The following is a 13,857-nucleotide window of genomic DNA, read 5'->3' on the forward strand; positions in this document are numbered from 1 at the left end:
GTTAGTTAACATCAACACATGCATGTGTGCTGTGTCACATGATGATCCTCACAGCCTTCAGAGTTGCAGTCCACTTGCAAAGATATTCATGTGTCTAGTTTTGTATTTTATCAGGCCCGATTGCAGGTGCTAGCAACAATTTGTTAAAATCCATAAACGCCTGATTGTCCATCTGTCGCATATGTAATTAATTTTAAATTATAGCCTGAGCCTCTGATATGGCCTGCTAGCAACACTGTTGAACTGGCCGGGTGTGTGTGTGTTCTTTACAAAAATGTGAAGGCCATAGCCTGAGAGCAACAGGCTGTGAGAGAAAATATGTGAACAAGACCGAACATGTCTGTGACTGTGACTTTAAAAGTGCTGTCATAAAAGTCCCACGTGACAGTACAGATGTGATTTTGCTGCCTTCAGGGCACCTCCGACTTACAACTGCTACTACCACTGAAAGTCGTTACTATGATTTATGCAGCTATAATAAAAAAGAGATACAAACTGTTAACGTGCCCTGTAAAAAAAATTTCTTGTATCTTATAGAGCAAGAGTCACAATCTCCAAAATCATGTATGTATCAAGTGAAATATTCATCACATCATTAGTTGGTATTCAGATGCTTGTGTTGTCTTGTGATGCTGCTGCTTTTCATAAACATATAACAGTTTAACACTACACAACACAATACATTTACACACTACTTTTGTTTTAAAAGTTTCCATACTGTCCTCTTTCCAGCCAAATATTTGTGTTCCACATATCACAGATGGAATGTAAATAACTACATTTACTCAAGTACTGTACTTAGATACAATTTTGAGGTAGTAATCATACTTTACTTGAGTACTTCCACTTGATACTTTTACTCCACGACAATTCATTGGGGAATATTGTACTTCTTACATCACTACCTTTATTTGACTGACTGCTATAGTAGAAAAGCTAATTTGCAGATTAAGATTTAAAACCTATACAGCCTTTATAAAATTTGATGCACATTTACAGAATAAACTATCCAACAGTGTATACATTTGTTAAATTAGTTTTCTCAAGACCATATTAATGCAGTACGATTTTGAAAGCATGACTTTTATTTGTAACAAATTATATTACTTAACTAACCATATTTTAATACACATTTAATTACCTGTTAAGTTCTGTGTGTGTAGCATGAAGGGACTACAACCTTTCTTTTCGTTATACAACCGTTTGTTGTATAATGATAAATAACCTACCTTGTACCTTGTTAGTGATCTGAGCACTTCTTACACCACTGCACCACTGACTGCAACGTTTTGTGTCCATGGGGTGTAGCTGTTGTTTTGCAATTCCTACGTTTGCATCGGGCACTGAATGCATCACAATCGTCAAATCAGTTAAACAAACCTCTACTTTAGTAGTAGTAGTACCTAACATTACTGTTACAGCGGTCACCTGGAAGGGGAAAGTATTTTCACACCACTTTTTTTTATTATCAAAGAACAGTTTGTAATGATAATAACAATAAGCTGTAAAAACACAGCTTATGACCTTTCACCTTTGATGACAGCGTTTGTTCGAAGCAGTAATGGACGGAAGGCATGATCCTCCTTGCAGCAGCAGTTCAGGCCGTATGAGTTTATTACAGCAGGTACGTTATGCAACAGTGACCGTGGAGGCGGAAGCTGAACCAAAACTACATGGCCCCGTACGAGGTACGTTTAATCCGTGTGTTTTACGTTAAAGCTGTGGTGTGTGTGTGTGTTTTTAAACGGCTAAAATAGCACTCGTGTTGTGTTAGCTAGGTAGCTAGCACACAGCGCGACAACACTTGACATTGCACGTGCACGTTGCTTCACCAACCCGCTGCCAAACAACAATACACACGTCAGATCGGCGGATAAAACGTTTACATGGAAGCGTTATGAAACTGTGGCTGATTAAAGATGTAGGCCTAGATAACATAAAATCAGGATTTTGTCTTGCTGTCAATCATACTAGCCTGCCCCGCTTTGTAGCTGCACAGAAGTTGCCCTGCTTTGTGAGTTACTGTACATTTCATGTGCATGCTAGTCTCTGCAGTGAGTCTTCCCCTTTTTTTGTCCTATCTTTTCATAATAGCGTGAACGTCAGGTAGTAGATGACGGTCTTTGGCACAAACACATCATCTGCATTCTTCTCTGTGGATATCTGATGTGTTTTGCTGATAACACGGAACTGTGACAAGTCTGTCAGGATGTGACTTGTACCTTTTTTTTTTTTTTTTTTTTTTTTTTTTTTTTTTTTTTTTTTGTGTCTGAACATGAAGTACGCACTTCAATAGTTCCCCTTTTCTAATGCAGCAGTGGGTCATTTAATTAATTCTGGAGAGATTTATTAAATGCTGTTATGAACTAAGAATCTAGGCAGTGCCACTTTGGTTTTCTCACGTATTGACGAGTTTCTTATATTAACTGAAAATAATATTTTGTGTATTTGAATATATATAACAATTGCGTATCGTTCTAAGAGCACATCAGCCTGCTGGGTTCAGGATTGCAAAGAGGAGGCGAGAGAAATGATCTTGGTTATTGTAATAATTCACAGAACTCATGGTTTAATATGTAATAGTGTAAAAACTTACAGAGAACTCATCCAAGTCTCTGTGTGTGTGTGTGTGTATATATATATATATATATATATATATATATATAAGAAATATATAAGAAACACCAACAATATGGAGGCAAAAAAGGAGATCATTTTTAGGTCAGTTGTTTAATTTATACTGATTTGATATTAGTTGATTTATTCATTAATAGAACATTAATTGTCAAGATTTTTGTAATATTACTTACTGCTGTCTGTCCAATATGAGGGTTGGCTGCATTTTTGTATTTCTATATTACCATTAACTTAATCTCTATATCTAATATCTAAAAGAAAGCAATTTTCAGATGTAAATTTTTGTATTTTTCACTATATTCTGACATTTTATAGACCAAGTGATTGATCGAATAAGCGAGAAAGTAAATGGCAAATTGATTAATAATGAAAATAACCATTAGTTGCAGCCCTATTGGAGATGTCATCAGTCATCAGCGATCTGGGACAGCCCAAATTATGAATGAATGAATATGTGGGTGAGCAGGTTCTTACATCTGATCACTTTTACTAATGCTAAATGTTTTTAATCGCAGGTGTGATGGCAGCTGGGAGGCTTATGAATGCAGATACGTGGCTTTAGGGGTGCAGCGCTGCCGTAGCCGGCACCATGCAGCAGAAAGGTGCGATCCAAATTATCGAATGGGAGGACCTAGACAAGAGGAAGTTCTACTCCCTGGGTGTGTTCATGACCTTGACCACCAGGGCCACCGTCTACCCGGCCAGCCTCATCCGCACTCGGCTCCAGGTGCAGAAGGGAAAGGCCCTCTACTCCGGCACCTTAGATGCTTTTGGCAAGATCCTGCGAGCAGAGGGCGTGCAAGGACTCTACCGTGGCTTTATGGTCAATACGTTCACCCTGATCTCAGGACAGGCTTATATCACCACCTATGAACTGGTGCGCAAGTATGTGTCCCATTACTCGCCCAGTAACACGGTGAAGTCGGTGGTGGCAGGAGGGGCAGCATCCCTGGTGGCCCAGACCATCACTGTTCCCATAGATATTGTGTCCCAGCAACTGATGATGCAAGGACAGGGGGAACACTTGACTCGCTTCAAGCCCAAACCCAAAATGATGCTCGCAGCTACTAAGCGCAGACCGACTTTTGGGCAAACCCGGGACATCACGGTGCAGATATTTGCAGCTGATGGCTTTAAGGGATTTTACAGGGGCTATGTGGCATCACTGCTCACGTACATCCCAAACAGTGCACTCTGGTGGCCTTTTTATCATTTTTATGCGGGTATGTCAACACCTTGTTAGTTACAGTAGCTGCCCTTAGCAGACAACTTAAGTAATTTTATATGTAGTGCTCTTGAAATTAAATATATTTGCCTTGTTTTTACATCTTTGGGTTCCCAGAGCAGCTGTCTTTGTTGGCACCAAGTGAGTGCCCCCATCTGATTCTGCAGGCTTTGGCAGGACCAATGGCAGCCGCAACCGCCTCCACCATTACCAACCCCATGGATGTTGTTCGAGCAAGAGTGCAGGTAAACACTGTGCGCCATCTAAAAGCTGATTTGTGTTTACACTTAGGGCATTGAAAAGAATTAAAGTGTGATTGGATTTATGAGGCAAACAACAATATTTGTTTTTAAAAGTAGCCAGTAAATGTTTGTAAACGTAAAAACATGGAGCATTTTTGAACTTTGATAAAGAACTGACCAACACAAGTTTGTCCACGGTGAGAATTCACATGTTCAGCATTCACACTCAGATATCTGTATTCAGAGCACGTAGCAGGTGCACCTCGCGGTACGTCCGAATCATTTATCACCATTGATGAACCACACAAAGAATATTACATCATTTTTAAACAATAGGCTACTCAGAATAGTTCTGCAAGGTGCATGCAATTCTGGGTGGGCATGTACAACACGGCACAAGACCAGTGAATGACATTACTTCATTTCATTGAGCACTTAAACATTCGGAACAAAGACCATAAAGCAGCACTTTGCTTGACTTAAATTAGATATTGCTTTTAAGCCCTGGAGACAAACTCATAAACCAGAAGGTTTATTTATATATTTATATATACGATCTTCCTCAGCAGATAGCTCAGTTAATTAAAAATTGTAGATGGTCAATTTCTTCATTTTCTTTGCACTGTAAAGACCTTTTTGCCAATGTTGCCATTAGAGGTGAGATCAGAACAATAGATTAAACAACCTTACCATAATGTCCGTTTAGGAGCTGCCGATTGCATCATACATCTCCCTAAATATCATATTTTTTGGTGAGATTTATATTATTTAAGTCAAGAATGAACTTTCACCATAACATTTTTTGCAGATAACAAGTGATGATTTAACACTCTTCTGTCTGTTAAAGGTGGAGGGACGATCTTCTGTTATTGAGACGTTCAAGCAGCTGCTGGCAGAGGAAGGTGTCTGGGGGATGACCAAGGGGCTTTCAGCCCGTATCATTTCCTCCTTGCCCACGTCTGTGGTCATCGTGGTGGGATATGAGACCCTGAAGAGACTGAGCCTGCGAGCTGAACTGATAGAGTCCAGGCACTGGTGAAAGACCAGAGGGAACCAGGACCGCCTCACAGCAGGCGTCCCCTCAACACAGACGGGCAGCAACTTTTCACACAGGAGACGGTGTCCCAGATCTGTGTAGCTGCTTCCACTTGCTTCTTTTTAGATCTGTGTTGTTTTATTGCAGGTATGATGCAGCAGAGTGCAAGTGGTTTTCGGTACATGGTTATCTCACCCTTTTCTGTTTGTCAGACCCATTTCTACTGGCCTTGAAAACAATGTTCTGCATTTTTTTTCAAAACTAAATATCCCATAATAAAAATACACAAATCTTAAAATTTTAACCATGACGGATGAAAGTTGCTTCTTAAAGTATAGCAAGTACCAAATCCCCTTTTGCTTATTGCCTCCCAGTAAATAATAGTATCTTTTTTTAAAGAATTTGCGACAAGGCCAGTATGAGTTTTTTAATGTGCCAGAATCTGAAAGCACAAATGTCGTTTGTCCTAGTGAGCATGTAAAGAGTAGAAGAACTTGATATCTGTCTGCATTCCATCGGAAAGTACATTTCGTGCAGATGTATAAAGCATCTACCAAGAATCACACCTTTGTTTTGGACTATTTGTTTTGAAGAGAGCATAAGATTTATTATTGAATTATAGCAATGCTGTTAAATTGTACAGAAGAAATTAGATCTTCAAAGTGTGATCATTAAGAAATACTTCCAAAAGTATATTTAAAATCTGTTCTGTATATCCAACGAAGATTGAGGTCAAGGGCAACTGGACTTGGTGGTTCTGTATACTAAGGCAGGCAGGGCAACAAATATTACAATCATCTCAAGAGGTCTGTGTGAAACCTGGCTGAATGAGTTCAACCTAAAGCCTTTCTGTAATGTATGTAGCTGTGTCCTGCAATTTATTTTTCCAGCACTGTGTGAAGTCAGTGGTGCGGGTGTAATAATGAATTGTACGTTTAGATAAGTTGATCCGGCCATCATACAGGTGTTTCTGCTTCTTTTTGTTTCTGTCTGTCTAAAAGGACTGTACAAAACAAAGTGGAGCATAACATAAAAAATGAGAGAAGCGGGGATATAGCATTAGAGGTATAACATTACAGGCCTTAGACCACATCAAAGAGGTGTTATACCACTGTTGATAATTCTGTTGTAGTCATACTATTCAAATGACTGTGTATCAAACCAGCAACCATTTGGTTACAGGGCAGAAACCACCGGCCTAATCTGTGTAAAGCAAACACAGAGGGAAAGTAAATGCAGCGGCATGAACACCAGCAAGCACAACGAAATTTAAAAGTTGCATTCAGATTTCACCAGGCACTTAATGAGTGTGTCAACAAGCCTATTGTTAGAAATGAAATGCAGCTGGGAGAAGCACGTGGATGCATCCATGTTTAGAAATGACTTAATACTGCCGGGAAACAAATTCAGTGAGGGGACTTTCTTTTATAAACTGTTGTTCAGTTTAAAAACACACTGTTCGCGGGAATAATGTTGGATGTGATTAATTTCTGTGAAGCCAATTTAATGGACCTTTGCCTGTATTATCCAACTACCTGCTGTGTGTAATATCAAAGAATTGTTAAAAGTACAGTTTGATGTGATGCAGAACTTGTTGATGAAAAGTAATAAAGAATTCTGAATCACTATAGTAGTTAGTGACCAGTTTTTTGATCTGTACAATATTAAGATATCTTTTTAAAAAGCCAGCATTGTGCCACAGGAACATAAGTAAATTAGGAGGCTGCAACACACTTGCTGGGCCACTGGAGGGAGCACTACATCATACTTCATCTCCTACACATCTGCTGATGGAATAGCATCCCTCCAAACTTGTATTTCCTCATGAGACAGAGGTGTAATTGGTACAACACCAAAACATAAAGTTATGTGTGAGCAGGAAAACAAGTTAAACTAGTACTGTACTTGAGTCACTGTCACGAGATCATGTCTTCATACACAGAATTAGGGGTAAAACTAAATAGTTCTAATTATTGATTTCTCAAACACTCAGATTAGTCCAGAAAAACTTTACCAGAGCTTCAAGTAATGTCTCCAAATTATGGGCCTGCAAAGCTGACAAAAGGCTAGTAGTAAATTAAGAGGTTAGCAGACAAGTCAGAAATATTACATTATTAAATGTGTGCCTGCATGAAGGCCTAAAAGATGGACATTTTGAGATTTAAAGATAAGAGTAAAGTAAGTAAAGTTTTCTACTTTGTCGTAGAGGAAAAAAAAAAGTTTTCTTCTTTTAGAAGGATAAAGCTTTATATTTCTTTATAAACCATTTTAATTATTTAGCAGTATTGTCTACGATGTTACATTTTTGACTCGTGTTTTCGGGCTCCATACCGAATCATTCATTTTATCTTTTATCTTAAGATAAAAAAGACACAGGTACAAAAGCAACCCTTTTATTTGACCGAAGTGGGTCAGTGCAAAAGAACCCCCCCTCCCACACACACACATTTACAGTTTGACCCTTCCCTCCCTCCCCAATTAACAACCTGCATGATTTGAGTAAACAGCTCTGGAGGATCCTGTCCTCCTTTCGTCCATCACATGGGACAGTCGTAGATGTGGATGGCGCGGTCGTCTCCAGCCGAGATGATTTTTGAGCCGGTGCTGTTGTATTTTACACTCCACACCTGAAGATAACAGGAAACAGAATGGGAGTAGGATTTGAGTTACATATGAAAAGTGTAATTCTAAAATCACACCAGCACCCACATTTTGGAAAGAAATTACACCTACAAATAAAAAGACTACTGGCATGGCTGACAATACTGGAGTTGTCTGACATTCTATAACATTTACTGTTCAAGAATTAACAAAGTTGAAACGATGACATACCAAATAGCAAGAATGATGGCGGTGGGATATTACATTCATACAGCTTTTTAAAACAGGGTGCTTGAAAAGAAATGAACCACTTTCAAAAGCAGGATCCTCCAACTTTAAAAGATGGATCTACAGCATTATACATTTTGTTCTGTTACTGCCTAGCTGAAAATGTAAGGCAGTTACAGCACAGACCTGCACAAACTGCGCAGGTGTTAAAGTTAAATGTGGAGCTTTTTACAAATGCCTTAAAAATTCAAGACAATCTGACTAGAAACTAAGCAGTGCCGAGAGCTAAGAAGTGCTCTAAATAGAAGAACAAAGCTGAACACTTCATTGGCTGCAAGTTGTCTCTGTAGATTTTCTTGTTTTGCAGACATTTCATTAAGATGGACAAAAACAGTATGAAAGAGTCAGCCGTCTCTGATCTCCTCTCTGAGGAGCCTTGCTATTTCAATTACAGGCTTTGTTGGGAGAACAGATCAACCTCCCCACAGGCGTCTGCAACCAGGGATCTAATGACAGCTGGGATTATTGGTTTCACCCGAGCTGAAACGTCACAGATGGGCTATGTGAAAGGCCACTCCGTGACATTGGCCATATCGATTTCCCCCCCAACACATCAGCACCTACAGTGGACAGACTTTCTCACTTTGAATTTGATTACAAACACGCTCAGTGAAGAGAGACAGGGTTATATTTGTGTCACCTGGTCTTGGTGGTCGAAGAAGGTGTTGATGCATGCTCTGGAGCTGGCGTCCCAAACCTTCACACTCTTGTCAGACGAGCTGAGAGCAGCAGAGGAGAGAGGACATTTCACGTTTTACCGCTCACATCTTAGAATCAAACTGTGTCTTGTCTTCCTGACCTGCTCAGTTTATCTTGGCACTGTGAGCTGGAAACTTTGTTAGAAAAACAGCTTCACCTGACAGCGTTTTCACACAACAGGAGTGAACGCATGGGAAAGTAGACAGGACAAACACGTCTGCTAGTTCACTAACGTACACCAACAGAATAGCCAACAGTTGTGTACTGTCCTTGGCTAATGTATTTACAACAACAGAGTCTGTTTGAGGTCTATCTACCTTTGCTTTGAGTGTTAATCATTTCTTCATCAGCTCATCAGCTCACAAAAAATGTTAGCAGCATAAAACTATTCCTCTGTTTTGTAGCAACCTAAAGCTCAAGTGTTTTACCTTGAGACAAAGTGGGTGTTATCTGGGGAGAAGGCGACATTAAGAACCCAGGATCCATGTCCACTCAGTGTGCCAGCCAGGTTGGCTGTCACATGTTGCCTGTGAAACAAAGTTTATTAGATTAAACTGGATTCAACTTAGTCACTGAGTACAAGTACTGTGACAACAAAATGCAGTTTGGCATCTAACCAGAAAAGAGTAAAGTTCAGAGTAATGTACATACTATGTCTAGAATAAACAGTAAGGGTAGATTTGAATTAGCCAACAAATGTTTCTCTATCTTCTATACTGTTTATTTCTGTGCTTGTAATTTGTAACATCTGTACCATAGTAACGCTGACTTACCAGTTCCCTACCTTGTTGTGTTTGGCTGTTTTTTATATGATTTGACTATAATGAGCATCTTTTGCACAAAAATGGCCTTCAGGATAAATTAAAAGAACCAAACCTTTGACAGAGCTTTCACCATTGCCACCCCCTCCCTCTGGAACTCCTTACCCATACACATTTGAGAATGCAGCAACCTGGACTCTTTCAACCCACTTCTTTAGAGTAGCTTTCAACCACGAATAATATTACATTTCACCTGATTTTATGTATTTTGAATTTATATATATTTTTCCATATCATTTATGTATCTTATCTATTTTTAAATGTACATAATTACTATATTTATTGTGAAGTATCTTTGAGTGTCCTGAAAAGCACTATAGAAATCAAATGTATTATCATTATTATTGTTAAAACTGACTAGCAGGGGGATCCACACCAACTGCCAGCTGAACTCACACGTCATATATTTTGATGTAGCCGTCGTCAGAGGCTGTGACCAGAAGCTGGGAGTCGGGGGAGAAAGTGAGGGATCTGATGGGCATGGCGTGACCTGAGGAGAGAAGAAACTGTCACTCAGTAGGCTTCCTCACTGAGTCCTTAGGCAATCTCTGCTGCTCTGCTGTTTTAAAAGATTCAACATGGCTGTTTGTAAGCTTAAGCATCCTCAATCTTATTCAGTATACTCAGAGCTCTTTTTCATCTGTAATAATAAAACAGTTTGTGTACAATATATGTATAGTATCTATAGGTTATATATGCATACATTTGCTGAAAACAACTTCTCCACATGCCAGCATGTGTTCAAGGCTAATTTCCTCAAGAGCATATTCATAATTACAGACAGGGCACAAATTAAAAGGCAAAACCTAAATAAAAGAGTGGAGAAACATCCAATGCAGATGCTTCAGTGCACCAGGGGTCATTGAATGTAGGGCTGGGTGATAAACTGATAATTATTGTGATATAATTTTCCTTGATTTAAATATAAGAAATGTTCAATAAACATATGATCAATCAGCACTTAATTTTTCTATTAAGACATTTATTTTGTTGAGGAAACAGGACTGAAATTTTTTTTTACTTAATTTTACTAATGCATATTTTTATGTTGTTCATGTCATCTTTCATCTATCATAATTGTTTTGAATGTTTTTAAGATTAGTTGAAAACCACAATTAACCGTCTGGTTTCTTCAACTGTTCACCCAGGAGCAAAAATCAGCCTTTAACCTTGAAAGAAATAATGAACTGACATTTATTGTGATAATTATCGATACAGACTGATTACCTTAATCGGGATAACATTTTTGGCCACATCGCCCAGCCCTAACTGAACGGATTGGTGAGTTTGAAAATTGCGAAGGCCTTTACAGTCACAAGATCTCAACCCAGTTTCACACCTATGAAAGATTTTGGACCAACGTGTAAGACAATGCTCTCCACCAATGTGACCGAAACACCAGTCATGCTCTATCCTTTTGTTATGTTTGTTTTTCTGTCTATCTGCTGTACTCAGATCTCTGTTGCAAGAGAGATCTTGATCTCATAGAGATGACCTAATTAAATAAAGGGTGTATATATACATGAGGGAATATCTTGTGGAGGATGGTGTTCATCCTTCTAATAGAGTTTCACAGATTTGGCAAGGAGCACTGACGCTGTTCTGGAGGCTCGTGGTGGCCTGACTCCACACTAAGACACGCTTTTTTTTCTCCCCCATTTGTCCCTCATCTGTATATTTGACCTAATTTCTTTATGCTCTATCACACATGGATTCATTTTTTGTTTACTCATGTCTATCAGAACCATCTAGTGCTAAAAAGATTACTCAATTAATGAATTAGTCAATTAAAAGAGAACACATTATAGTTAAATTAATTATTTACTCATTTATCAGCGAAAAAGCCAAAAAAATGCGCTTTTCAAATATGAGAATTTGCTGCTTTATCCGTGTTTTATGATTGTAAATTGAATATCTTTTGAGTTTTCTTGACCTCTTGGAAAGCGTGGTGGGCATTTTGCATTACTTAACTGACAAAGTGCTTAATCGATTAATTAAAAACAAAATTTAGAGAATAATTGGTAATGAAAACAATCACTAGTTGCAGCACTAGATCCTTAATTTTTTGCCTCAATAATGAATAATAATATTTGGACCTACCTTCCAATGTGTGGAGTAGCTTTCCAGTGGCTATGTCAAAGATGTTGATGATTCCATCGATAGCTCCGCTAGCCAAATATTTTCCATCAGGGCTCTGCGGGGAAAAACCATTGAAGGATTTGATTATAAAGGCAATTTACAAATGTACAGACATAAAACTGGATGAGCTATAGAGAATTCTAAAAGCCTTTAAAACAACTTTTAGACCTGCAGAAAAGGGGTTAAGAGTTAAAACAAGGTGGGACCTTGGTGTGAATGAGAAGAAGCACAAATCAAGATGAGTTATTGTAAAGCCAAGGCAATGAGGTCACAGCCATTAGAGACTCTGAGCTTGAGAAGCCACCACCCAGTCGACCAGAAAGACAATTTATAGTTCCTTACGTAAGCTATACTCAGGATGAATTTTCCTCGAGTGTCCAGAGAATATTCCTTCTTGCCACTTTCCACACCGAAGATGTTGACCTTGCCGAGATGGCTACCTGTGGCAATGTATTTAGAGTCTGGGGAGAAGGCAACCGACCATGCATCAACTAGAGAGGAGAGCAGAAAGACAGAGGGAAGGTTGAACACATCAAAATGATTACTTTCCAGGAAATGTTTATTTTAACAATCCTGTCTACAGCAAACAACCTACTTATTGCAATGTGTCACATAGTTAAACCACAATCTTTTTATGTGTATACCTAGTGTATTCTCTAATGGTCCACCAGTGTGTCTTATCTAACTGCCCCTGAACAAGATACAAAACCTACATTCTGCTCTGTTAAGTCAATCATGATAAGATCGTCAGGTATAAAACTAAATACTATAAACGTAAATCCACAAAAAGAAAAGGACAAAAAAGGTTTTAAATATTAAGAGGACTCCTGTCTGAAGAATCCCAGTACACAAAAATACAGTATGTACAAAAATAAAAAGGTCCTTAATCCACTGACCCAGACCAACCACTGAGTGAAATAGAGTGTCACTAACAGAAGTTGACATGGCATTTAGATGAAGTACATCTTGGTTCAAGATACACAACAACACAGACGTTTCTGGGTGTGGAGTTCTTGAAAGGTGAGAGTAAAATAAATTAAAACAGACAAGCTGTCCCTTGAAGGTTTGTTTAAATACTAAACTGGGTGACAATTTTCTTTGTACTGACCTTATTCCAGAGCTAAGTGCTAGATCGTAAAAAGGCAGTGAATGAACACTCCATCAAGACCACGTTAAAAAGGTCAAATCAACTATATTTTTTGTGAGTTTAGGAGATAAGTTATTCAAAAATGAGTTTGCTTACAGGCATCATGCTAGATGGATTCCCTTTTTTATAGAGAATTCCTCTAGCGTGGAGGCAGCTAGCTTTATGTGTTCATCATTTGAGTCCAAGACAAATTTCCCTATGGGGGCAATGAAGTATATCATATCATATCATTCTCTATGCCTGAAAAAATAAACAAATAAAAAAAGTTCTCAAACTTAGTTCTCACGCCCCCCTTTATTTTTATTAATCATTAACAATACCGGCAATTGAAATAAACAAGATTCAGGTTAGCAAAATAGCCTTGCCTGCATCAGAGCACTGTGGTTTTATTTATTTCACCATATGAATCCTATTAATGCAACTTTAGGTCCACTTAACATCATATATGTTATCAATTAACATATCACCAAAATCCTCCATAAATATCAGAAAATAGAGAAATATTTGGCAATTTCCTAAAGCCCAGGGTGACGTCAAATATTTTGTCCAAAAAAAACAATTAAATATCGTTAAATATCAAATAAGAAAATAAGCTGCAGTAAAAACTCACAACAGAGAAGCTGAAACCATTAAATGTTTGGTATATTTGCTTAAAAACAGATTTAAACGGTTTATCTACAATCAAAATATTTGCTGATTATGTTTCTACTGATCAACTAATCGACTTATTTTAACTCTAGACATACATAATTTCTCTCACACACACACACACACACACACGCTGACTGTAATCATGAAATGTCAATGATCCTCTAAGGCCCAGTCTGACCTGGTCCGGCGTCCATGGACTTGATCTGTTTTCCGGATTCTAAGTCCCAGAGACGGATGTGAGCGTCGAGGGAGCTAGAGGCGGCGATGGCTCCGTTGTGACTGATGTCCACTGACACCACACCCAGCTGGTGGCCCTCCAGAGTCCCTGCAGCTCCAGCTTCTCATCTGACCTGCATGAGCAATGTGGCACA

General features: G+C 38.7%; 2 protein-coding genes across 3 annotated transcripts in view; one reads left to right on the plus strand and one right to left on the minus strand.

Moving 5' to 3' along the window:
- Nucleotides 1–1,358: 1,358 nt before the first annotated feature.
- On the plus strand, nucleotides 1,359–6,758 carry slc25a44a (solute carrier family 25 member 44a). Of its 2 annotated transcripts, none has more exons than XR_005442807.1 (4): nucleotides 1,359–1,688; nucleotides 3,153–3,860; nucleotides 3,985–4,107; nucleotides 4,952–5,088. XR_005442807.1 is itself a non-coding variant. In XM_038705615.1 (4 exons), exons 2-4 carry the CDS (start codon nucleotides 3,227–3,229, stop codon nucleotides 5,141–5,143), a joined length of 954 nt encoding a protein of 317 aa, XP_038561543.1. In that variant the 5' UTR covers nucleotides 1,364–1,688; nucleotides 3,153–3,226; the 3' UTR covers nucleotides 5,144–6,758. The 2 variants fall into 2 exon arrangements, 1 of the variants encoding a protein (XP_038561543.1); XM_038705615.1 differs by having other exon boundaries at nucleotides 1,364–1,688; nucleotides 3,980–4,107; nucleotides 4,952–6,758.
- Nucleotides 6,759–7,517: 759 nt separating this feature from the next.
- Nucleotides 7,518–13,857, minus strand: part of wdr61 (WD repeat domain 61) — an 8,497-nt gene continuing 2,157 nt past the window's right edge. Inside the window, 8 exon segments of the mRNA XM_038705616.1 lie at nucleotides 7,518–7,767; nucleotides 8,670–8,748; nucleotides 9,157–9,255; nucleotides 9,946–10,039; nucleotides 11,650–11,743; nucleotides 12,031–12,179; nucleotides 13,665–13,811; nucleotides 13,814–13,836. Of these exon segments, the coding sequence (XP_038561544.1) occupies nucleotides 7,678–7,767; nucleotides 8,670–8,748; nucleotides 9,157–9,255; nucleotides 9,946–10,039; nucleotides 11,650–11,743; nucleotides 12,031–12,179; nucleotides 13,665–13,811; nucleotides 13,814–13,836 (775 nt within the window). The 3' untranslated portion in view covers nucleotides 7,518–7,677.

The sequence above is a fragment of the Micropterus salmoides genome, unplaced genomic scaffold (genome assembly GCF_014851395.1).
Source record: "Micropterus salmoides isolate LMB-PRFRI ecotype aquatic unplaced genomic scaffold, ASM1485139v1 Ms_hic_scaffold_8, whole genome shotgun sequence".
Classification (NCBI taxonomy): domain Eukaryota; kingdom Metazoa; phylum Chordata; class Actinopteri; order Centrarchiformes; family Centrarchidae; genus Micropterus; species Micropterus salmoides.

Excerpts from the sequence above, each read along its gene's own strand:
- slc25a44a (XM_038705615.1), top strand. The coding sequence starts at position 3,227 with ATGCAGCAGAAAGGTGCGATCCAAATTATCGAATGGGAGGACCTAGAC. Across the intron at positions 3,861-3,979 it reads TTTTTATCATTTTTATGCGG|AGCAGCTGTCTTTGTTGGCA; the intron begins GTATGTCAACAC and ends TTGGGTTCCCAG. Across the intron at positions 4,108-4,951 it reads TTGTTCGAGCAAGAGTGCAG|GTGGAGGGACGATCTTCTGT; the intron begins GTAAACACTGTG and ends TGTCTGTTAAAG.